Raw genomic sequence first — 25,340 nt, forward strand, 5'->3', positions numbered from 1 at the left:
TGGGGGGTATGCCCAAGACGGGGACGTAGGCTGGTTTGGACGAATTTCGATAACAAATATCGTGTGTCACTCTCTTTTTATCTTATTTAATTTATACACTTTTAATTCAACATTAGTATACTTGTTCATTTACGATTATAACAAATTGCATGCACACATTCATTTTAAATGAGATACACGTGTATGTCTGCACATATTGCTTATTCAGTTTTTACATACACAACCATAATTAAAATGATATACGATATGTGGTGAATCGGCATAAGTATTTAAATTAGCCGAAATATTTTTAAAACCCAATTCATCCCCTATTGGGAATATATCAATTCTAATAAGTTTCAATTATGAAGAATCTTTAGGAGAAGAAGTAAATCATTGCAAATCGACTATTACCTGACTCTCGACCGTGGGAGGTTAACGAGGGATTTAAGTCTAAAATCGAATTATAAATTTATAGGTTATTTAGTAATTTCAAATTTATGCAAATGGTGTTTTGAAATACGAGGTATATATCACCCAAACACTTACATCCAAATTCGTGTTCCCAAGTGGAATAAAAAAATAAAATTTATTTTCTGCAATTAAACGGAACTACAGGCCCCAGTGGCCGAACCAGTCCTTTACCGGCTTGACTCCCGGTTCAGTTTCATAAACGCTGCGCCCTCGTGCTCGCTGGCCGTGCAAGAGCGCGGCGCACAGCTCGAATGCCATCGTAAGCTAAAGCGTTCGCAAAACAAAGCCTACTCTAACCCAACGATTCATAGTCATCACGAAATCGCTTCAAGGTCGGAGAACCCCTATTGACTCGGGAGCGCCAATGGCACCAAACGCTGTCACAGTCATCCGAAAGTCTCCACTCTCGTTCCAGTTTGCGGGCTTCTGGAGAAAACCCGTTTCGCATTTTCGTAGCCAAACACGGGTTCCCGCGCACTTAGTTGGAATAGGCACCTTCAGGAGCTGTTCTTTATGCCAAGCTTCTTCCCCCCTTTCAAATAATGGTATTGGGGCCGTTTTTAAGAATTTGGCTCGTTTTGAAATGAGTTTTGGGTCGTCGCGGTTTGATTGTTTTCGGGCTTCGGCGGTTTCAGATGGTGGGTCAGGTGGGAATGCTGGGTTTGGGGGTTCTGGTGGTGGGGGTGGTGGAGGAGACGAGGGGGGTGGTGGGAATAAGTGGTCTTTGCTTTCCTGGTAAAGTGTGTTTTAGCCTTTTTTTTCAGTCTAAATTTGTTGTTGTTGGTTTTTTTTTTGTTTTTTGTTTTTAGTTATTTACATTTTCTTTAAAATTTGCTTGTGTTTGGTTATATGAATCAGCACCAGAATAAAGAAAAAAAAAAGTTTGCAATGCAATGGTCAGTTGTGATATTAGTCAGGACGTGTATGTCTATTGACATATTGTAATTGAAGACAGAAAAATATTGTAATGTAGGGTTATTCCGGGAGGGAAAGGCAAGGTTTCTAGTTGAGCTGTATTGCTTAGTTTCATTTGTTAGCTGATCTGTAGTAGTTGAGTTATGAGAACTATAAAGTGTAATATGATGCATACATTGCTTTTATCTTTTCTTGCTCTCGTTGTTGTCAGACACAAAAACGAACAGAAGAAGCTACAGTGAGAATTTAAATTACATTTAGCTATGTCAACGTTGTAGTGTTATTGATCTTTGTTATGATAACTTTTCTGTTGACACTTCACCACAATTAATACTAACTTTAGATTAGAACTCATGATGGTTATGGGTCTGCCACAGAAATGTGAGCCGAGATGATTCTAGGTACTGTAAGTAATGTTTTATTTGACGTGGATGGCTTTCAGAGACAAATGTCAATATGAACCACTAAAGTGAGATGATCAGAAGATACGGTTGGTCACCATCTTTAGTCTTTGAAAAACAAAATTGAAAAAATTTGATGCTCCTTAGTGTATGAGAGACAATGATGGAAATTGACAAAGTTATTCACTTAGCATGGATTCAATTAAATTGTTTTCGTAAAAGAGTAAACTTTAATACATGCATAATGGTGTTTGCCGCTTGAATCGGTTGGTAGGGAGAGAGAACAAATGAACGTATCCTGCAAGCATGTGCTATCTTGAATTGGAGATGTGGCACCATTACTTTCTTCCATAAGGAAAGATTCAAACTTGGAGATTCCTCTATAAAAGGTTCTTCTTGTTTTTTTTTTTTTAGGATAGAAAAAGAAACTGTGGAAATTAGGAGGAATGTACAATGACGGAGAAGGATTCCTCAGCAGCAGAATAAAAAAGTAAAGAACAAATAAAGCCAACAAATACCAGAAAATCAGGCTAGTAAGCCTTCCGAACATGTTGACAATAAGATAAACACAAAATTTAAAAAGAAACCAACACAAAAGGGCCACAACAATGCCAAAAAAAAAGAAAAAAAGAAAAGAAAAGAAAAAAAAGAGAAAAGAAAAGAAAAGAAAGAAACAACAACAACAAAAAAGCCAAGCCTTAAGTCACTAGGTGGGGTCGGCTATATGAATCATTTTCTGCCAATTTATGCGATCATGGACCATTTCTTTTGACAGATTCATGGCTATTAAATCTTTAATCACTATTCCCTTTCAAGTTATTTTAGGTCTACCTCTACTCCTTCTACTGCTCCCCATAGTAACTAACTCATTCTTCCTCGTTGGCGCACTATGTGGCGTATGTTGTAAGTATCCATATCATTTGAGTCGTCCCTCTCTTATCTTATCTTCCATAGGAGTTACACCTAACTTACCTCAAATATGTTCATTCCTTAATGTATCTTTTAGTGCTATACCACTCATCCATCTAAGTATTCTTATCTCGACAACTTTTATTTTTTGGATATTCTGTTTCTTCGTTGCCTAACATTATGATTCATATAGCATAGCTGGTTTTATAGCCGTCCTATAAAACTTCCCTTTTAATTTTAAGAGTATTCTACGATCACAAAACACAATTGAAGCACTTCTTCATTTTACCCAACCTGCTTTAACTATATGCATTACATCATCTTCAATTTTTCTTTCAGTTTGCATAATAGATCCAAGGTGTCGAAATCTACAAGTGCTATTTATTTCTTCATCATCAAGTTTAAGGTCTCCAACATTCGTCCTACCATTATTGAAATTACATTTCATATATTCCGTCTTATTTCTACTTATCCTAAAGCTTCTAGATTCTAAAGCTTCTCTCCATAATTCTAACTCAGCCTCTACTCCGCCTCTAATTTCATAAATCAATACAATATCATTTGGAAACAACATACACCATGGAACCTCATTTTGAATACTCTTAGTTAGTTGGTCCATTACTAAAGCAAGAAGATAAGGGCTCAAAGCAAATCTTTGATGTACACCTATGATGATTGGAAATTCTCTAGTTTCTCCATCTATAGTCCTTACATTTGTCATTACTTCATAATACATATCCTTAATGACATCAGTATATACTACATACACCTCTTTTTTTCTTCTAAAACCCACCATAGAACTTCTCTAGGTATCCTATCATATGCTTTCTCTAGGTCAATAAATATCATATGTAAGTCCCTATTCTTTTCCCTAAACTTTTCCATTAATCTTCTTAAAAGATATATAGCTTTTGTGGTAGATCTCCCAGGCATAAAACTAAATTAATTTTCTGAGACATTCGTTTCTAACCTTAATCTTTGTTCAACTACCCTTTCCCATAGTTTCATCGTATGACTCATAAGTTTAATTCCACGATAGTTATTACAATTTTGAATATCTCATTTATTTTTGTATATAGGTATTAAAGTGCTTTTCCTCCATTCATCTGACATTTTCTTAGTTTTTATAACTGTATTAAATAAATTAGTTAACCATATAATTCCGTTCTCACCTAAGCATTTCCAAAATTGGGATGTTATTTGGTCCTATGACTTTCCCATTTCTCATTTTTTTTAGTGCAAATTTTACTTTGTTAACTCTAATTTTGCGAATACACCACCACTATAGCCTCCTCACATCCGCACGCTTCTCAAGACCTCTAAAAGAAATTAATAATAAAACTTCCAAGGAACTAGGCATATACCCAATGCTCACCCAACAAACTAAAAAGCTTATTCCATAAATTTCAAGCCATAGAGCAAAGTAGAAGTGAATGAGTATCAGACTCAACACTAGCATAACACATTAAACACACGTCATGAGACAAAGCATTCCAAGGTCTTCTAAGCTCTAGCACATTGTTGGTGTTATCCTTAAGAGGGTTCCTTAGCTATCCACCAATAATAAGAGGAGAGGGATAGACTAATTAATCAAATGAAAATAAAAAAATTTACAAGAGAACATGAGAGAAAAATGCCCAAAATCCAAATCCTAACATCCTCTTAATGGGAAGATTGAAATGAATCCAACAAACTAAGAAGTAGAGAAAATTCTTCATCCTCCTATCATTGAGATTCCTAGAAAGGTGAAAATCCAATGAAACACAATCCCAAATGAAATAGGTGCACTTTGACACATGGTAAGGCGAAAAAGAGAAGGAACAGCAATGCTAGCCTACCCATAGATCCTCCCAAAATGAACTTGGGAATCTTCCCCCTCTTTATATTTAATATGAGGAAAGAAAATGAGTGAAATATTTTCATGATGAATTTCCATCGGATTTCATGAATCATGAGAAACCCTTAACTCCAACATTGGCATCCCTTTGCCCAAACTAAATTTACAATTTATTTTTTTATGCCAAATAGAATTAGTTTCTTTGGGAAAATGCCATCTCCACGTTCCCACGTGGGAAATGTTTTTCCAATCTTATTTTTGATGGCCACTCTTGAAAATTTATGATAGTCCAGACTCCAGAATTTGGATCCTGCATAGATAAAATTAAAAAGGTAGTATTTACCTTTTTAAAGCTGCTTGGATGGGCTTCTACTAATTGAATTTGTAATATGAAAGTTCTTTTTGATATGCAAGAGACTAGAAAAAAGGTTTCAGTGATTCTTTGCTTGTTATCAAATGGGTTAATGGAGGAACATGTAAAATTTCTTCTGCCTGTAAGTTTCATGTAATTTCACTTTATTGATTGATGTTTTTAATTTGACATTTAAATCCTTGAAGCTTCATGTTCATTATCGAAGCTGGTGCTTGGACAAGTTTGAATATAAACTTCAAAGATCTAATTATCAAAAGTTAAAATCTTTAAAAATAAAATGGCATTGCATGAACCAATCAAATTAAAAGCACATTTGCATTGCACCTGGCCTTTGGGCCTTGTGATGCATTGCACCTCCCAAATGAGAGATGGGGTTTCGATTCCCCTAAATTCAAGTTTTAAGGGGTTAAGGGATCTAGGTTAGTAGTCTTGCACCCCCATGGGCTGTTACTTGTTAGGTTTAGGTGCTCCTTTGTGGGCTGGGCTGCCAGAAGTTATACCACTACAGGATCCTAAACTAGTGACTGGTCCCATATCGGCTTAGCTTCCTATTCACTTTAAAAAAGCAGCAGCGCAGCTACCCTTAGGCCCACAGCTAGTAGATATGCATGGTGCACAGGTGAATGCCATGGTTTTGGGCAAGCCTTTTGCAAAATGAAACTCATCCCGATCTGATGATTCACAAACACCACAAACTTGCTTCATGGTTGGAGAATCTCCATTGATTCGGAGTGCCAGTGCCTCCAAACACTGTCAAGATCAAATTAAGACCTCCACTCTTATTTCTGTTCACAATCGTTTTGAAAACCCATTTCACATATTTATAATCAAACTCAAATTCCTGTGTACTGAATTGGGATAGGCAGTTTTTTAGGAGCCGTTCTTCAGGTCATTTTAAGCTTCAGTCATGCTTTCAGAGACCTATATTGCTCTTTTACAGCCTCTTCTACATTTTCCATATGAAAAGATTTAATTGGAGCCTCCCTTTTTAAAGAGCTGTTCATGCTTACTTTTGATGGTTATCTCTTGGACATTTATATTAAGCCAGAATTTTATATGTTAGAGACATAAATTAAAAAAAAAATATTTAATTTTTAAAAGCGTTTTGGATGGATTTTTGATTTTCTGCTAATTGAGTGGGTAATAGGCAATTCTTTTTTGTTTGTGAGAGACTATAAAAAATGGTTTGGTGATTGTTATTAAATAAATTAATAATGGAACATGTAAAAATTATTATATTAATTTTAGAACTTGTTCCTTTTTGACATTGGATGTTTTTTCTTATGAGTCCTTAGGGGGCCCCTTTTGTTCTCTTTTATTTTGTTGGAGGATTAAGCATGGACATGCTGGAGAATATGCTACATGTACACATGGCATTGATTGTTTGACATTGATTCATTGAGAATGAGGCAATTCTATTGATTCGTTGACATTTTTGGACTCATAAAATCCCTAGACTTACAAGCAGTGTATTAATTTTATATTAGATGTGACATTTTTACCATGACACCTTATTTTCCTATTGATGGGTTGATGTGGACCAATTGAAAAAGGGACAAGGAAAATATTAGGGAAAGATAAATGGAAATTATATGGAAAACCAATGGTAAATTAAAGGAACCCAATCTAATTGCAAATCAAGTTTTTATGCATCTGTTCCATATTCCAGAATCACAGAAGAAGTTCCAATATATTTTTTCAAGAAACGGATGTAAGAATGGGTAGCAGATTTAAGCGGCATTAATTTGAAGGGGATGAAGAATTATTTTTAGTTATGAGAATAAATATTTTAGTTGTATAAGTAGATAATATGTTTATTCCAAGCGAATGAGAGTAAGATGCAACGCTTTTAGAGTTTTTGTCATCTTTGTTTCAAACCAAGGATTTGGTAAAATTGAGATATCTTTTTAGGACTTGGTCATTCTCCTGCAGGATTCAATTTGTCTCTGACAAATATGCGTTGATCTTCTGGAAGGTATTGGATTATTGGGATGTTAATTGTTTGATTGACCTATGGATCCTAATGCATAGTTGATGGTTGGTGATGGGGATTTGATTGAATATCCTAAATGTTCTAGGATGTTAGTAGGTAAATTGAATTATTTGACAGTTAATCAGATATATCTTTTGCTGTTGTGTATTGCAAGCCAATTTATGGATAAGCTAGGATGTCACACTGGGGTATAGTTGTCTGCATTTTATGATATCTGAAGAAACCTCTGGGTCTTGGCTTGGCTGGCTGCATAAGTCTGGTGGTGATCTGCAACTTGTTAGATTTTTAATTCTAACTGGGCAGGTTCGGCATTTGATAGGAGATCTCCTTCTGGATATTACATTTTTCCTGGATAAGTAAGGAGCACACCGTTTGATCTTTGTATAGTGCAGAAACAGAGTATAAAGCCATGGCTCACACCACTTGTGATTTGATGTGGTTAAAGCATTTGTTCTTGGATTGTTTTGCTCCTTGACTGATGGCACTACATTGTGACAACCAAGCTGCAGCACATATAGATTCAAATCCAGTATTTCATGAGCAGACTAAGGATACAGAAGGTGATTGCCAATCTTTGTTCAAGAAACTTGTGAATGATAATGTTTGCACTCTATACATCTCTTTGGAAATGCAGCTTGCGGATTTATTTTAAAATGAATTGGTTGCTGGTCATGTTGAGTTTTTATTTGAGAAGCTTAGTGGATTTGGCTTATAGTCCAGCTTGAGGGGATTGTTATGAATAAGTGATTGGGCTTTCAGGATATTATTGTGATTTCTTAATCTATTTAATATAAATCTATGTGCAAAAGAAATAACGTATAAAATTTCTATTCTTTCCTGTTTTTGATGATCATCTCTCTCTCCCCCCATCTTCTGACTGGAAACTCGCAGTTTGTCTCGTGTGCCTTTTGCTGCAACACACATACACATTCAAGCTGTGAAGGCTTAATGTTCATGGAACTGAAGTGCACAAACTTGCATCTTTTCCAGTTTGGTGCCATTGCACTATGGCTGTTTGGGGTCAGGGTCACTAAATGCTGCAGCAGTTTAGGATACTGTTAGGTATGGTACAATGTTAGATGGTCTAAGTTGGTCGACCTGAATGCATGGTATTGCAAAACACTTGTTTCAGTTGAAATAAAATTCTCAAATTGGATGTTTCTTCATTTTTTTCCTGTTTCCTAAGCTTTAATTCTGTGCTAACCTCTGTTTGGGAGATACTATATTTTCTTCTCAGCTTTCACCAGTGGCTTGATTTGATGGAAACACTAAATTGTACTAACCTCTGCTTTTTTCTGGTTCATTTTAATTGTTTCTAACATTGATAAGTAAATGGATATTCTGCAGAAAAAGGTAGAATAAGTCGATGGATCCAAATTCCATCGATGTATTTTCTTCTTTGTTTCCACTCAATTATTATTTTTTTAAATAAATAATTTCAGGTATCTGAATCTTCTGGAGAAGTATCCTGTCTTGACGAAAGCTGTAACATCTGCATTTTTGACTTTGATGGGTGATTTGATTTGCCAGGTAATTTTTTCAAGCTACCAAAACCTTCTAAAGTTCTCACTTTATTAAAAATAGGAGGAAGATAATATTTATCAAGTTCATATTTTTGGAGGTTTATTAATGGTATTATTGAATGGCATAGGATGATGAATGTAATTTTTTTTTTTTTTTCTTGTTTATCTTGCTAGTTACTATGATGTGATCATGATTATATACTTTGGTCTTGAGTCACTGTCTTTTAAGGATAGGGTTTAGAGGCTATCTGAACTTCACAGGTATTGGAATATTTATTTTTCGTTTTTTAGCATGCCTATGTTTTTCTACTCTTTATCATTAATCCTGCCATTTCCATTTAAATCTTTTTTTGTCCATTTTGACTTGGTGCAGGCAAGAAGGTCAAGTTGGTAAACAAATGGTTTAAACTTTTCTTGCAGCAAGTGGATTAAGGGTGAACGTCTATGTGTTATAGGCTTGTGTGGCATTGTTGAGAATGATTCTAGATTAATGTGCCTGGATATTGGGCTTGGAAAGAAAGTTGATTCCATTGGAGGGCTAGTGCCAAAATAGCTTAATAAATTTGTTTAGAATTAGGCTGTACTGTTGGATTATCCTTCACGGTGTGGAGTTCTGTAAGTTGGGTTTAGTGCCTGTTCTTGGTTGCCCCACACACACTTTCACATGGTCATGAAGTGCAGCCTAATGGGCAACCAAGAGTTTTGAAACTAGTTTTCTCATTTGTGAAATGAAATATACAACAAACAACAATAAAACCAAGCCTTAGTCCGACTAGGTGGGGTAGGCTATATGAATCCTTTTCTGCCAATTTATGCGATCATGGACCATTTACATTGATAGATTCAAAGATATTAAATCCTTACTCACTATCTCCTCCTAAGTTATTTTAGGTCTACCCCTACCCCTTTTACTGCCTCCCACAGTAACTTAGTCACTCTTCCTCACAGGTGCACTATGTGGCCTACGTTGCAAGTGTCTATACCATTTGAGTCGTCCCTCCCTTAACTTTTCTTCTATCGGAGCTACACCTAAATTACCACGAATATGTTCATTCCTTAATTTATCTTTCAATGTTATACTACTCATCCATCTAAGCATTCTCATCTCAGCAACTTTTACTTTTTGGATATTATGTTTCTTTGTCGCCCAACATTCGGATCCATATAGCATAGCTGGTCTTATAGCTGTCCTATAAAACTTCCTTTCAATTTTAAGGGTAATCTACGATCACAGAGCACACTTGAAGCACTTCTCCATTTTACCCAACCTGCTGTAACTCTATGCATTATATCATCTTCAATTTCTCCTTCAGCTTGCACAATAGATCCAAGGTATCAAAATCTACAAGTGCTATTTATTTCTTCATTATCAAGTTTAACTTTGTCTCCAATATTCCTCCTATCATTACTAAAATTACATTTCATATATTCTGTCTTATTTCTACTTATCCTAAAGCCTCTAGATTTCAAAGCTTCTCTCCACAATTCTAACTCAGCCTCTACTCTGTCCCTAGTTTCGTTAATTAATACAATATCATCTGCAGACAACATACACCATGGAACCTCCTTTTGAATACTCTTAGTCAATTGGTCCATCACTAAAGCAAAAAGATAAGGACTCAAAGCAAATCCTTGATGTACACCTATGGTGATTGGAAATTCTCTAGTTTCTCCATCTATAGTACTTACACTAGTCATTACTCCATCGCACATATCCTTAATGACATCGGTGTATCTACTACATACACCCTTTTTTTCTAAAACCTACAATAGAACTTCCCTAGATATCCTATCATATGCTTTCTCAAGGTCAATAAATATCATATGCAAGTCCCCTCTTCTTTTCCCTAAACTTTTCCATTAATCTTTTTAAAAGATAAATAACTTCTGTGGTAGATCTCCCAGGCATAAAACCAAATTGATTTTCTGAGACCTTCGTTTCTAACTTTAATCTTTGTTCAGCTACCCTTTCCCATAGTTTCATCGTATGACTCATAAATTTATTTCACGATAGTTATTACAATTTTGAATATCTCCTTTATTTTTGTATATAGGTATTAAAGTGCTTTTCCTCCATTCATCTGACATTTTCTTAGTTTTTACAATTGTATTAAATAAATTAGTTAACCATATAATTTCGTTATCACCTAAGCATTTCCAAACTTCAATTGGGATGTTATTTGGTCCCGTAGCTTTCTCATTTTTCATCTTTTTTAGTGCAAACTTAACTTCGTTAACTCTAATTTTGCGAAAAAATCTCATATTTTTAGTCTTTTCCTCATTTGACAATCCTAAGTTTAAGCCTTCTACTGGTTTTCATTAAACAACTTACTAAAGTAACTTTGCCATCTTTCTTTAATGTCTTCGTCCTTAACCAAGACAATATCATCCTCACATTTTATATATTTTACATTTCCTAAGTCTTTACTCTTCCTTTCTCTAGCTTTAGCAAGTTTAAATATATCTCTTTCCCCTTCTTCTATACCTAATCTATCATACAAACTATTAAATGATATATATTTAGCTTCACTAGCGAACTTTTTTGCATCTTTTCTTGCCTCCTTATATTTTTCAAAGTTATCTCTATTTCTACATTTTTGCCACGTTTTATACCAAATTCTTTTTGTCTTTATGATTTTTTGTACATCTTTATCCCCCACCACCAACTCTCTTGGCTGTTTGAGAATCTTCCCCTTGATTCACCTAAAATCTCTTTTGCTATCTTTTTAATAAAGCTAGCTAATCTATTCCAAAGAGTATTTGTATCTATCCCATCCTCTATGGTCCAATTTCCATCTTTGATCATTTTATCTTTAAATTTTATTATATTTTCTCCTTTTAGGTTCCACTATCTAGTTCTCTTACATTGATTTATTTTATCTTTTTTCTTCCATTTTTTAATACATATATCTAATACTAAGACTCTATGTTGTGTGGTTAGGCTTTCACCTGGAATAATTTTACAATCCTTGCATGATAAACGATCTACCCTCCTAGTTAAAAAAATATCTATTTGACTTATATTTTATCCACTTTTAAAGGTTATTAAGTGTTCTTCTCTCTTTTTAAAACAAATATTCATTATACTAAAACCATATGACATAGCGAAGTCTAAGATCATCTCCCCAGACTCATTTTTGTCTCCATATCCATATCCTTTATGTATCCTCTTATAATTTTTATTATCTCTTCCAACGTGTCCATTCAGATCTCCTATAAATATTTTCTCAGTCCCTGACATGCCTTGTATAATACTATCCATATCTTCCCAAAATTGTCTCTTAAGATTTTCTGCTAAGCCAACTTGAGGAGCATAAGCACTAATGATATTTATCTCGTCCTAATACCATCTTGATTTTTATAATTTTATCCCCTACTCTAGTTACATCCACAACGCTATCTTTTAAGTTTTTGTCTATAATAATGCCTACTCCATTCTTATGTTTTTCTTTTCCAGTGTTGTGAAATGAAATATGAAATCGGAAAAGGAGCAAGTGACTAGTTTTAAAATTCGTCTATAAAGGAGGGTTTATACCACATCATCAACGTTGAGAAATGAACATGTATTGTTTTTTCTTGTCACTATTTTAAGATGCAAGATATTTGTGGTCAAGCTAACAAGGATCTGATGGTAATAGAAGCATGTCTGGAGAATGGAATGGATTGTAAGCCATAGTTGCTAACATGTGCCATTTGCATCTTACGTTCTTTGTCTTGTACATCGTCCCCAAGTAACCATTGGTGTGGGCATCAAAGAGGTTGTTTTTGTTCATTAGTTTTTCTCAAATATCAATATTGATGGACTTTCCTTTGAGATAAATGATCAATGGAGCATTACCTTGATTCAAAATAATTGCAAATTGATTTCGAAAAAGTGCCCAGAAGGTTGTATTCTTTTTTCTCTTTCTTTAGGATTCTTTTGTAAGTGGACCATAAGATAAAAAAGTTAATGAGGAGCTTTTATGGCAAGATAAAAAAGTTGAGAGGAATTTTTTATGGTTTGTAGCAAGGATAGCGGTTGTGATCATTGTGTGGTTTGGGACATATATTTTGTAAGCCTAGGAGATAAGGGGGGTTAAGCTTAGGTCATTTGGTGTCCAAAAATATTTCCTTGATGAGGGAAATGTTACTGTGGTTTCTTTTATAACCTGACTCCCTATGGCATGAAGTAACTCGTATCGTATCATAGTAAATATGGGCTTCAGTAAAGTGGTGGGATGATTGGTCTAAGAGAAATGTTACTTATGCAAGCCTCTGGAAATTTGTTACTGAGATCTCTCATGATATGGTTAGAGAAATCATTTTTTGAAGGGTCATTTGGTTGGGGTTGCTCTTTTGTTTCAAGCTTTTTCTTTATTTTTTGCTTGTCTACTTTTCATGATGCTGAGATGCTCCTATCTCCGATCTCTTTGTTTCTTGTGGAGTATGGATTTTTAAAGTTTCAACTTTGGAAGGAATTTGAATGAGAGAGCAATGGTTTGATTTTTTGTTTAATATGGTGGGTTCTTTTAGTTGTTCTTCGTGGAGGGATAGAAGAAATTGGATCTCGGATATTTTGAGGTATTTTTTTTTTAATGTTTTTTTTTTCTCCCTGCATTTTAAACTCATGATTTTAGTGCCCTTCCTTTTGTCCTGTATTCTTTAAATTTGGATAAGATGGCCCATAAAGCCCATAAAATAAAGGCAACGGGATTATAATAATGACCAGCTTCAAAAGAGAGGCTAAATAAAGCATTTTTTCCTAGCATGTGCTGTATTGTCCTAGAACTAGTAGTGAAGTACATTCTTTGTGAATAACAAAGCATGTCACCAAGTATAAACCATGGAAGAAAGTGGGAAGTGCTTTGTGAATGAATCCTTCAATTAGAATAACACAGTTAACCCATGTTTTGTGCAGTGTTTTTTGAGCACTTGTATGCTTAACCTGCTTATTGGGTTCCTTTGACTTGAATTGTTACACTTGGTATTAGAGCTAACTCTAGCTGAAAGAGAAAGAGTAGGGAAGAAGAAGAAGAAAGGAGAAGGAGAAAAAAGAAGGGCAGAGGAAGAGGGAGAGGAGGGAGTGGGAGAGAGAGGGGGCTGAGGGAAACTAATCTGAAATCTGAATTCAAATCTGGTTAACTGTCTCATACATTTCAACTACTATAGTATTTATGCCCTACAATTAACTAAATACATAATTTCAAACTACTCCCAAGATAACATAAAATTACACAACACAAACAAAAGATATAATACATGCATATTTTTCTAAATCTACGCTGAAAATAAATGTGCTGAGTAGGCAGCCTATGTGATGTAGGTGGTTCTCTGTCACTATGGTTTGAAGAACAACTACTTCATAGGCATGTGGATAAAGGAACATAAGAGTCTCTGTTGTACTTTCAATTGCAATTGTGCGTGCGTGCCCATATTGCATATTGAGGCGTGTGTCTTGGAGCATGTATGTGAAGCTTTGCAAGCACGTGAAGTGCCTAACTAGCGGATATCTGTAATGCCCCAGAACCAGTAGAGAAGTAGGTGATTTGTGAATTGTGAAGCATGTGACAAATGACAAGGAAGTAGGTGAAAATGTTATTGCACTTTGACCATGGAAAAAACTAGTACTGGTTTATAAGTGAATCTTTTGATAGGCATAAATAACACTTGGGCCATGAATTTTTCTTGGTTGCTTGAGCACGGGGAGGTCAAAAGTGCTCATTCAGCTCCTCAGAATTGGATTGTTATATATGTATGCTTAGTTATTAGAGTGCAAAATTCACATCTTTTCTGGCATTGCATTTTTTCCTAGGGCATGTGGAATAATTTCTTTGAAATTTTTGGGGAGCATTGGGTTTGCCTTCTAATTTCAAAAGTTTTTTTCAACTTTGTAGAATGGGTATGGGAAGGAGGAACACTCTCTAGTAGTGTGATTATTTGGTGTATTTGGCCGGAATGCGATTCTAGATTTTTCGGAGGCTCATTTACTTCTGTTGGATTGTTGTAGGATGGTATTTTTGGCCTCTTTGATGCTCTTCCATGTTTTGTTTAGAAGAGTATCTTTTAGTGACCTAGAGCAAAACTTCCCTGGTTTTTGGCTTTGCTGCATTTTTTCCTAGGGCATGTGGAATAATTTCTTTGAAATTTTTGGGGAGCATTGGGTTTGCCTTCTAATTTCAAAAGTTTTTTCCAACTTTGTAGAATGGGTATGGGAAGGAGGAACACTCTCTAGTAGTGTGATTATTTGGTGTATTTGGCTGGAATTCGATTCTAGATTTTTCAGAGGCTCCTTTACTTCTGTTGGATTGTTGTAGGATGGTATTTTTGGCCTCTTTGATGCTCTTCCATGTTTTGTTTAGAAGGGTATCTTTTAGTGACCTAGAGCAAAACTTCCCTGGTTTTTGGCTTTGCTTTCTTGCTCTTCTGTTTATATTTTAGTTTAATTTGGGGAACGCCTTATTCTCCTTCTTGTAACCTCACTTTCTTGTCTCAATAAATTTCTTCTTTTGACAAGAAAGAAAGAAATGATTTCTATTTACTTTTGATCTCTTGGATATGCCTTCCTACTGTTGATTGTTCTTTTTGTTTTTTCTCTCCTCTTGTTTGTAAATGGGTAGCACCCTCTTAATTAATTCAATTGAGCCTGAAATTGGAAGTTATTATATCAATTTGGCACTCTAAACAGGTTGAAGATAACTTAATTGAGAGTTGATAATTGAGTTTGATGCAACTTGTTCATTTGTAAGGGATGTCATCACTGATGGAATTTCTAGTAAAAAATGGAGATAGATGAAGTTTCTTCATTATGGTATCTTTTGAATTCATATTTTGATTTCACATTTCATTAGAAACATCTTGAAGATCACTTATCACCTTTCTCGAGCTTTACAATGCAAGTCCCAGGATTTACTAAATGCAATGTATTCGGTGTTAACTACCGACATCAAAGATTAAGAATTTAGGAGGATATGCCTGGGATCCTTTATTCGAGAGAGTGAAATATTTTTGTGAAAAACAGGATATAGACATTCTTGGAATGAGTACTTCTTGTTCATTTGGCTGTGCTCATTATCATCAAGGAGATCACATCACAATGGAGCATCATTGCAGGATTGATATATTGAGAACTACATTAGACTCTCAATTGCAAGAAGTGAGTAGTAGATTTAAATAAGGTTTAGTAGTATTTACTGAGTCAAAAATTGACAAAAGCAATAGAATGTGCATTTTCAGTCTTGAAATTTATCAAGACTAGGTTAATAAGAGGATGGAGGATGACTTGCTTACCAACACTGAAGAGGCATTGTTCGAGAATTGGATATTTGATTCAATTGTGGATGTGCTTGAGATTGATGAAAGAGCCTAGTGCACAACTTGTGTGCCTGAGCTTCATAAGATGTGCATTTTTTTTTTGTAGTTAATGTACTTTTTTTTGATTGTGACTAGGATAAATGAATTGCTTTTCCTTTTCAAGGATCTTTATTGATGCAGATTTTATATATGAATATATTGTTAGTCACTCTAATATTTACATTTGCAAAAGATAATAAGTCTGTTATGTTGGCATGAATTTTTTGACATGGTTTATGCTTTGCTCCCAGCCCACACAATGCATAAATTCTATGTTTGCAGTACGAACAGGGAACTTTGAATTATTTAGGATGACGAAAAACAAAGTTTTTTGTGTAGAGTTGGAGGTCTTGGAGTCTTGAGCAAAAATTCTCTTTAGAAAAATTCTCAAATTGGAGGTTTTTGTTAGGAAGGGTTATGGTTAGTCATGGAGGTCTTGAATGAAAGTGTGAACCTAAGTCATAGTTTAGGGCTTTGAGGGGGTGTTAGGCAGGGGGATCCTTTGGCCCCCCTTTTTTTTCCCTCATGGTTGATGTTTCAAAGTAGGTTCAATCGTTGATTGATAGGCAGTTAGTAGGAGCCTTGTGAAAGGGATTAGTGTGGAAGTGAGGTGATAGTATTTCTTCATTTACAGTTTTTAGATGATACTATTCTTTATTTATGTGATAGTAGAGAGTCCTTTTTGAATGTACTCACAATTATGCAGTCTTTGAGTTGTTTGCTTTTAAAAATCAATGTTTTAAAAGGCTTAATCAAGGATGCCTTGGGGCTTGCCTCAGGGCATGTCATGTCTAAAATGCCTTGAGGCTTAATCTAAAATACCAAATCCCAAAAAGGCTAACGCATTACACCTTGAGGCTTATGCATTTGTACAAAAGGTACTCCTTTTGTGTCTTTTTAGTTGATGCTTATGCATTTTGGGTTTGTGACTCAAGTTAGATTTGCTAGAAAATTTTAACTCCATATTTACATAAAAGGAATGCCATATTATAAGTTGATTCTAAAGCTTTTGGACCTCAATCTTTCCAAAATAATTGAGAGTTGTATCTTAGATCTTGAAAATTGTTATAGGTATCTCTTGTCATGATTTATGTAATGGATGTAAGTCAAGCAATTTTTAATTGCTCGAAAAAGTAGTGTGCAAATTATATTGATTATTTTCACATTATATTTATGATTTTCTTAAATTTTTCTTATTTTTAAAATTTATAAAAAAATTCTCAAATGGCTTATGCTCTAACGCCTTAAGACTTACGTCTTGCCTCTTAAGGGTTAAAATGCCTTGGCACCTCGCCTTTTAAACACTGTTAATAGTTAATGCGGGCAAGAGTTGGATAGCTACTTTTATCCGTAGGTTGGATAGGTTCTTGGAGTTGGCTTTATTTTTTGTGTTTTAGCTCGGCCTTTTTTGGCCTATTTAGGAGTACCATTAGGTGGCAACCTATGTTTTTTTCCCCTCCTCCTTTTGCGTCTAATATTTTTTGGAATCCTGTGATATCTGAAGTGTCTAAGCTTCTGGATATGCTAAAGGGGGCTTTCTTCTCTTTAGGGGTTCATTACTCTTATTCAGGCATGCCTTACTTCTATCCCTATTTATTTATTTTTTGTCTTTGATTAGAATTCCAGTTGGGTAGCAAGTAAAATTGAGAAGATTATGAGGGGCTTACTTTGTTCATGGTTATGACTATATGAGAGAAGAGAGATCATCTAGTTAGTTGGCAGGTTGTTTGTAGATCTAAGGTTGAGGGAGGGTCTCGGTTGGTGTCTAAAAACATGGATTTAGTGGGGTTTGGGTATTTGATTTGAGAGGAATGCCCGTATATGCCTGCCCCTTAAATTTGTCATGGGATAGGATTGTTTTTTTTGCTTCTTTGTGGGCTTTTTTCTTCTGGTTGTTTTAGTGGGGTTAATTTCTTAGACTTTCAGTGGGATTGCATGGGTTTCCTGGTTTGGGTTTTGTTGTATTCTTTGCTTCTCATATTTTCTTTCCTTTTTCCTATGTTTTATTGGAGAATGAGGTTTCCTCTTTCTTGTAGTCGTACTACTTATTTTTTTAATAACACTTTTTTTTTTCTCGATCCAAAGAAAAATTAGAAGATCCTAAAAGGTAGTGCCTCCACACTTCGGCACAACACACTACGACATGGAATTCTTTCTATTTGTCACTATACATCTTCTCTGACTCAGTCAACTTCCAATCTACGAGCTATTAGATGTGAGAAAGGGAAAGGGAAAAGAAACATTTGGTTGATAATGAAAGAGTTGTATTCCTTTATGACTTATGTAAATTCATTATTTATTCCAAATAGTTCATAACTCCTATTAATCTAAAAGATTCCTTGATATGGAAGATAGATAACTAGAACTCTCTCATAGGAGTTAATTTTTCTAAATGAGAGTTTTTCTTAAGAGAAGCCTGACATCATTTTTTTTTGCATATGTTGTTTTTTAAGATTTTTTTTTCCTCGTAGAATGCATGACTGTAGGATAGAAGAAATTTGCTCATATGTACTTTTGTGCCATTTATTTCAACTTACAATGCTCTTGTTTTTAGTTGCTATAAAACAGCTAAAAGTGGAAAAATTAAGTAGCCAAGAAGGTGGTAAAGGGATTCTCAAATATTGTTTCTCATGATGATTTTTCTAGGATTTCTGTTATGCACTATGTGACTTGCGAGAAATAATCATAGTTAACATTGTTTTGTAAGGATATCAGTATTCGAGCTAGTTGAGGAATTGATAATATATCTAAGATATGATTATGATTACATGGACTTGACTTTTTTTCAACTGATCCTATGACATTGGAGATGCAATCATTGCCTTCTAATCTCTTAGAGTGGGAACATAAGTTATGATTGGCTAACCTCAGAAGCAAGCGTCGTACTTTTGTTACAGAAAAAAACTAGGAGTTCTAATATTCTATTATTCATTTTTCTTAAATTGTCCAAATTGGGGTCGTGATAATGTGATTTCATTTTAGTTTTAAATTATCCATGTGGAGTCTACTTTGTTCTCGATTCTTTTCCTTCATGTCTTGGTATATTTCTACCTTTTTGGAGTTGTACACTTTTACCTTGTACAGTCTTGGGGCCAGTGTCTTATGCAGTGGCATAAGTCTTGGGTTGTAAAGCAAAGGCGCACAAAGCTCAAGGCTTGAGAGGTGCCATTTCATGCAAAAGTTGAGGATCTTCTAGGACCCTACTTTGTGGAACAAGCACTCATGTATAATATATTTTGGAGTTTTACAGTTAATAGATTTGAGGGTGTTTGGGATGACTTAAGAAAGCCACTTTTTGAGTTTTTCCTCGAATAAATTACTTTTTCTTATTTGAATTATTGAAGGAAAGTATGCCAAATATCCCTTAGTCAAGCTCTACAATATGGCTTTGCTTTGTTTCATTTTATGTTTTTTTTTTTTTTTTTTTAATTAGCAAAAATTGGTGGTTAGCTTGTTTCTAGCATTTTTATGTTTCACCTTGTTGGATCTCATTGCACATTGTCACTCGTAGTCCTTTCTTTCTTTGGCCGATCCCACTCCTTCTAAATTTTATTGGTCATAATGGAATGCTCGTAAAAGATTCTGATGGCCCTATTTGTCTCTCTTTCCCTCTCTCTCCTCCTCGTGATACTATTTCTCTTCCCCCTCTTGCATTCGCTGGGATGAAGAGGTTTATGTTTTGACGAGCTGAGTGATTCAGATCTAAGGGAAATCCTTCGATTTGCATTTGGACAAAGGCGAGGGGAGATCATTTTTGCTCGTGGTTGAGAAGAATGCTGTTAGTAATAGGATGGGTTAGGTTATTGGAAGAGGCTGTTTCGTGGTTTGTCGAAGGGTGCTTGATTTTTGGTTGGATGGAGAGGGGTTTTCAAAGTTTTAGCAAGGGTATTACAAACTATTGGCTGTCGATTAGGTAGATGAAGGTGAGAAAGTTCCTGGAGTTAGGGTTGGTTCGGAATTGTATGAGGTTTTCTTTGTTCATTCCTGGCGGAGCAAAAGGTGAAGGGTGGCGAAGCTTCACTAGTGTTTTCTGTGACTTGGGGAACTAGTTACGAAAAGAAATTTGGGTGATCTGGTTGCAGATGGTCATCCACGTTTCATATCATGGATGCAGGTCGTGCTGGAAGGTAATATAGATGGAGGCGAGGGTTGCAATCATCAAGCCCTCTTTGGAGATTGAGTTATGGCGGCCAAGGAAGATAGGTGCTGTAGGTGTGGTGATGTAGTTCAGATGAACAAGGCTGAGCTTCCAAAGTTAGCAGCAGTTTCAGTTAATCTGTCAGAACCAACCATAGCCAACTAGTCAGCAACCTTCAAAGGCTGCAACATTTGTCAACCAGTCGGATTTGCCTGAGAAGGTAGCTAGGGTTCTGATGGAGGGTTTTTTTGATTCAGAGGCTGCTAGGGCTGCATTTAGGGGGGAGGAAGCGCAGAGATATGGGCTGGGAGGCCCAACTAATTGATAAGAACGGTATTTCTTTTTTATATAAGCTGGGCCATTTTCTTGAGCAAGCCCAAGTCTTAGGTTTATCTAAGTTGGGCTCTAATGAGGAGTCTAGGGGTGGTCCTCATTCCCTGGGGCCTATTCAGAAGGTAAATGGTGAAGGTCAGGATGCTGGACAGGTAAACGGGGAATCAGACAAGTTAAGAGTCGAATTTCAAGAACAGGAAGGACCAGATTTCAGTCCTTAGAGCTCAAGAAACGAGCAATGGGAAGGAGGTTAGACTTTACGCTCAGAGTCCAGCACTCCAAACTTCAAGTTGGGCTGATCAAACTCTGGTACATACCCAGAATATTAATAGCTTGGAGCTAGAATTAGACTGGTATTAAAAATGTAACAATTCTGGAAGAGTGTTAAAAAAATGGGGAGGTAAGATGCAAAACTCCACGAGCAATTATGGGGAGATTGATGATATTTTGTGTCCAAATTTTGATAGATTTGAGGGTAGTAAGGTGTATGCTCACCAAGAGTTAGCTTGTATGGGCGCCGAGATGAGGAAGGTGCTTGATGAGAAGAGAGAAAATTCTGGTGCAACAGGGACAAAGCTTTTAAGAAGAGACTCTAGAGGATAACTTCGTATAGTGGAAGACTCTCTTACAAAGAAGGTGTGATCTTTGGGGGGTTTTTTTATTTCTTTGGTTTTTCAATTTTTTCTTTCTTTTCTGTTTTTCTTGGTGGAATCCTTGTCCCCGCACAGTGACCTTTTTTTTCCCTATCCAATATACCTTCTTTTATTATAAAATATATATAAATATATATATATATATATATATATATATTGGAATGCTCGTATATGAGATGTTGATACTGGTCCCTTATTTGGAGTTAACTTCCAGCCTCGTGGTTAGGGGCAGATATTGTCAGAAGACACAGAATATGGCTTGAGCTTCTTTGACATTAACAGGGTGTCGGAACTTTCATTTCTTAGAACAAAGCACTTTCTTGGCAAATAGACTTTAATGGTGTACTGGAATAGTTGTTTAATATGGAACTTCTGAATTTATTTTTGAGTTCACTTCCCAAGTCCTTGCATTTTGTTGGCATAGTTTACCTATCTTATGCTTTAATAGTACTGACTTTTGAGGGTCATGTGGCTCAGCTTGTAATTGATAAAGTGGAATCTATAGACCTGAAAAGGACATTCATATTCACTCTGTTGGGGCTTCTACTGGTGGGTCCCACATTGCATTTCTGGTAACGGTTTGATCTATGCTTATCTTTTACATTCCTTCAATTTATGCCATCAAGGATGTGATAATTAGCTATAGTTTTATGATGCTGCAAAAATTTTCAGATCCAGATTTGTTTTTCCAAAAAATTATGGCAGTACAAGATTGCATATTGCAGTAGTTTGAATCTAATTGGATGATTACTATTGCTTTTCTCATTTTTTTTTCTTTTTGAATTTCATTCAAGGTCGTGGGCAATGGTTTATAGATGTATTCTGCTTGGACACTTTAGTTTTGATATTATGGGCTGCCAGACACATGGTATGGGCCCTTCGTGGTTAGCCTGGTTAGAAGATAGGCACCGAGTGACCTTGTTAAGAGAACAGGCGAGGACAACAGCAAGGGAAATTGCTTCTAAATTTGTCATCTCCCTCACAGGAAATGTTGATATCGCTGCCCAAGGTTTGGAAAAATGGGAGGATCAACCGCAAGCATATTCAGGTGGAGTGGATAATTATGGCTAGTTAAAAATCTCAATTTCTTGCAACTCAAAAAAATGAGAAAATTTGTGCAACTGGAAAATAGAACATTTGAGAATTGAGATCAAATTGATGCCCGGGAGGATGAGGCTTGGATCCTTGAGAGAGGAAGTGGAAGGATGAATTGCATCAAGATCTCCAGGATAGGGGCAAAATGAGTGGCTTTGTTCTATTCAGGATCTGGTCTGGCAGTGGCTAAGAATTTCAAGGAGGTAAGGTGCACCGAGGGTCAAGTTCTGTTGACTTCCAGACCTTCAGAGGGCATTTAAATCAATGAGGTGTGTTCCTGATCTGTTGTTGTGGGGTCAAATAAGCCCTTTCTGGGTTAGAGCTCCAGAGGCAAAAGATATAGAGGGCTGGAAACTTTTTGCAGAGGTATGCAGATTGTTAGCTGGAGAGGAAGAACAGGGCAGAGGAGGTAGGGTGACTTTGAGATCCTTCAGGACTGCAGAGCTGCTGGAGTGACGTGACCACAGGTTAAGGCTTCTATTTCCAATTCCTTTTGCAATGATAGATCAATTTTGGTGGACGTGGGGATCTTGAACATGATTATAGATGAGTTATAATTACGTCCTGGTGGGGAGCTGTGCAGGGAAGGGCCTGCACCAAGTAGAGGAGAGATACAGCAGTTGAGGGATGAGAGCTGGGGTTCAAAGGCAGGTGCAATAGCTCTTGGCATGAATCAATTGTTTTTGTCAGTGTTTCAGACATGGAAGGAGGCAGAAGCGGTGTTAAATAGATGATGGTGTTTTTTTTTAGATTATAAGAAGAATGTATATTGGAAGATAAAAAATTACAATACATCAAAGGACTAGGAGACCTCCAAACGAAAAGAAAAGAAAAAAAACCAAACAATAATCAGAAAATGAAAACTGCAAGGCTCTCCCTTGCATTGCAAATCAATGAGCTGTACCCCTCGGGAATATTCCAAACGCAAGACATCAAAGAAGCCATTAAAGAACCCTTTTCCAACCATCTCTGGATGCGTATTTCTCCCTGAAAATTCTAGAATTACTCTCCAAGCAAGTGCTCTGCACAACGACAAATAGCCCATTTCCACGATAAAATCACTTCCCAGACCAAACTCTTAAAACTTTGGAGAAGAAATCTTGTCAATGTTGCTGTGCAAACCCAAAACTTCCAAGCACACCAAAGAGCCTACACTAGATGCCCTGCAAGAAAGAACAGTGAAGAAATAAGTGAGCATTTGCTTCACTACTGCAATAACATAGGAAACAACCATCTTGTGACAAGGCTTTCTAAAGTTGTCTAACCTGTGGCCAATCATTAGTATTAATCCTGTCAAGAATTGCGGACCACATAAAATCCCTGATTTTAGACGCAGTTTTGGCTCTTCAAGTCAAAGAATGTAAAAATGGGACCCATTCATATCACATGTGAGCTGGTCGAAAAACGGTATAGAAGAAAACTCACCCAACCCATCCAAAACTCAAACTCTAGAATCAGTACAAGAAGATAGAGTAAAAGCATCAAACACCTTCTAGAGATCTATCAATTCCCTAGCTTCCCTCCCTCTCAATTCCCTCCTAAAAGAAAAATGCCAAGAGGTAGTAGTACTAGTACCCTAACCTCAACAATCAAAAAATTAGAAAATGGAACATCATGACAATTCGAAGAGGTAAGGAAAGGCAAAGCAAAAATTAGCTATCCAATCCATAAATCCTCCTGAAATTGCACTCTGTTTTACAAATTTAACCCAAGGAAATAAAAAATGCGAATTTGTGAAATGAAACCCCGGGGACTTCTATTATTAGTGTTAATCCTGATTCTGGCATCCCATCCATTCTGCTGGATTCCAAATTTACTGCGATTTACTTTATGCCATAAAGATCCGGGTTCCAAAAGAAAATGCCGTAGCCATTTACCTGCCAAGGCTATTTTCTTAGAAATCAAGTTACCCAGGCCCAGACACCCTCACTTTTAGGCAATGGCGATCTGATGGGACTGAACTGATTTTTGATTGGTGGCATCTGTGGGCAGGCTCTGACAAGGAGGGATTCAATTTTCAAACCGAAAGTGATTTGGATAAGGTTGCTCAGTTTTCCTATCCACCTTTGGGGGCGGTGGTTTTGAGGATGGTGGGAGACCCCTGTGGTGGTTTTATTGAAATGGATGAGGCTACCCAGAAGGACCAGAATAAATTGGATATGCAACGCAATGAGCTTGACTAAAACTTGGGCATAGAGATATGCCTTGAAGCAGAGGTTGAAATGAGGTGGAGAGTCGTAGATCACCACTTTAAATGAATGATTAAGCTAATGTATGTCATTATAACTCATTGGCACATGCAGGCCTGATTGTAGGAAAAGAACATCCATTATCAAAAAGGATTATGGGGAGTAAGATAATTTTAATAAACAATGGTAGTGGGGCAACAAGAATTGAACCTAAAACTCTTGACAACCAGTGCTCTGATGCAATGTTACTTGACCACTTTACCTTAAAGCTTAAGTTATTAGGTTGTGGGCCAATAATGTTTATGGAGTCTTTACAGAGGATGGAACATCATTGAAGTATTCATTTTCTCTTCGGCCTGAAACTGCGCCAATGTTAGATAAGGAACAGGGAAGATGAAAGGCAGCATGAGAACTGAAGCACCAGAATGGGCAGTACACAAACTGGAGAGGACTGTGGGAAAAAAGATTGATCGAGGACATGTGTGAGGGTCAGGATGGAAGAGGAACATAATTGGAAATTTGATCAATGAGGGGGGAAGAAGGGGATTTCAAATTTGAATTTGGATGGGTTGGGCTGGAGTGCTAATGAATAGTTGGGGGGGGGGGGGATTGAGGCAGAGGCAGATATAGAACAAGGGAAGAATGTTTTCTCACACAATTGGGGTGACACGGAGGTCCTTTTTCTAAAGAGCATGAGAGGCTGGTAGTGACTGCCTGCAAAATGGGCTTCTGAATGCCTATGTTAGAAGGGAAACAGACTAAAGAGGCCCATAGAGATTTGTCTAGGAGCTTCTAGGAGGAAGTTAGGGTCTTTAGAAGGGGTATGTCATAGGGAGATGGATATCACATCTTGGGGAATTGGGGGTGCTCTAAGCGAGAGGAAATTTCTTTCCTCTTTATACTTCCTGCTATCCTTTTTGATGAGGTCTTGATGGTATGGTCAAATCAAAGGGATAGAAGAATCTAAGTCCTGAAGTCAACCCAAAGGAAAGTGGGTTTTAGAATTCAGATGCTAGGATTGAGAGCTATAGGGAAGGAAACATCATTATGCAGGGACTAGCGTCCAAAATGCCTATACGAACTCAATTAATTATTTCGGGATAGGGATGCGGAACCAAAGAGAAAGAAAAGAGGTCTTTGGGATTTGTTTCCTTTTATGGACAAACAATATTTCCTTTTTTTTATTCGACCTTTGCATT

General features: G+C 36.4%; 1 protein-coding gene across 7 annotated transcripts in view; it reads left to right on the forward strand.

Annotated features, from left to right (window-relative positions):
* Positions 1-625: 625 nt before the first annotated feature.
* LOC131160401 (protein sym-1) overlaps positions 626-25,340 on the forward strand; it is a 61,530-nt gene continuing 36,815 nt past the window's right edge. For 6 of the 7 annotated variants that reach the window (XR_009138024.1, XR_009138025.1, XR_009138027.1 and 3 more), the window contains exons 1-3: positions 645-1,188; positions 8,324-8,411; positions 21,335-21,429. Coding sequence is in view for 1 of the 7 variants with exons in the window: in XM_058116058.1 (XP_057972041.1) it covers positions 818-1,188; positions 8,324-8,411; positions 21,335-21,429 (554 nt within the window). In the remaining 6 variants the exon portion in view is untranslated. Of the gene's footprint in view, positions 1,189-8,323; positions 8,412-21,334; positions 21,430-25,340 lie in introns of all 7 variants that reach the window. The other variant, XR_009138028.1, reaches the window with a different exon arrangement.

The sequence above is a fragment of the Malania oleifera genome, chromosome 7, assembly GCF_029873635.1.
Source record: "Malania oleifera isolate guangnan ecotype guangnan chromosome 7, ASM2987363v1, whole genome shotgun sequence".
Lineage (NCBI taxonomy): Eukaryota > Viridiplantae > Streptophyta > Magnoliopsida > Santalales > Ximeniaceae > Malania > Malania oleifera.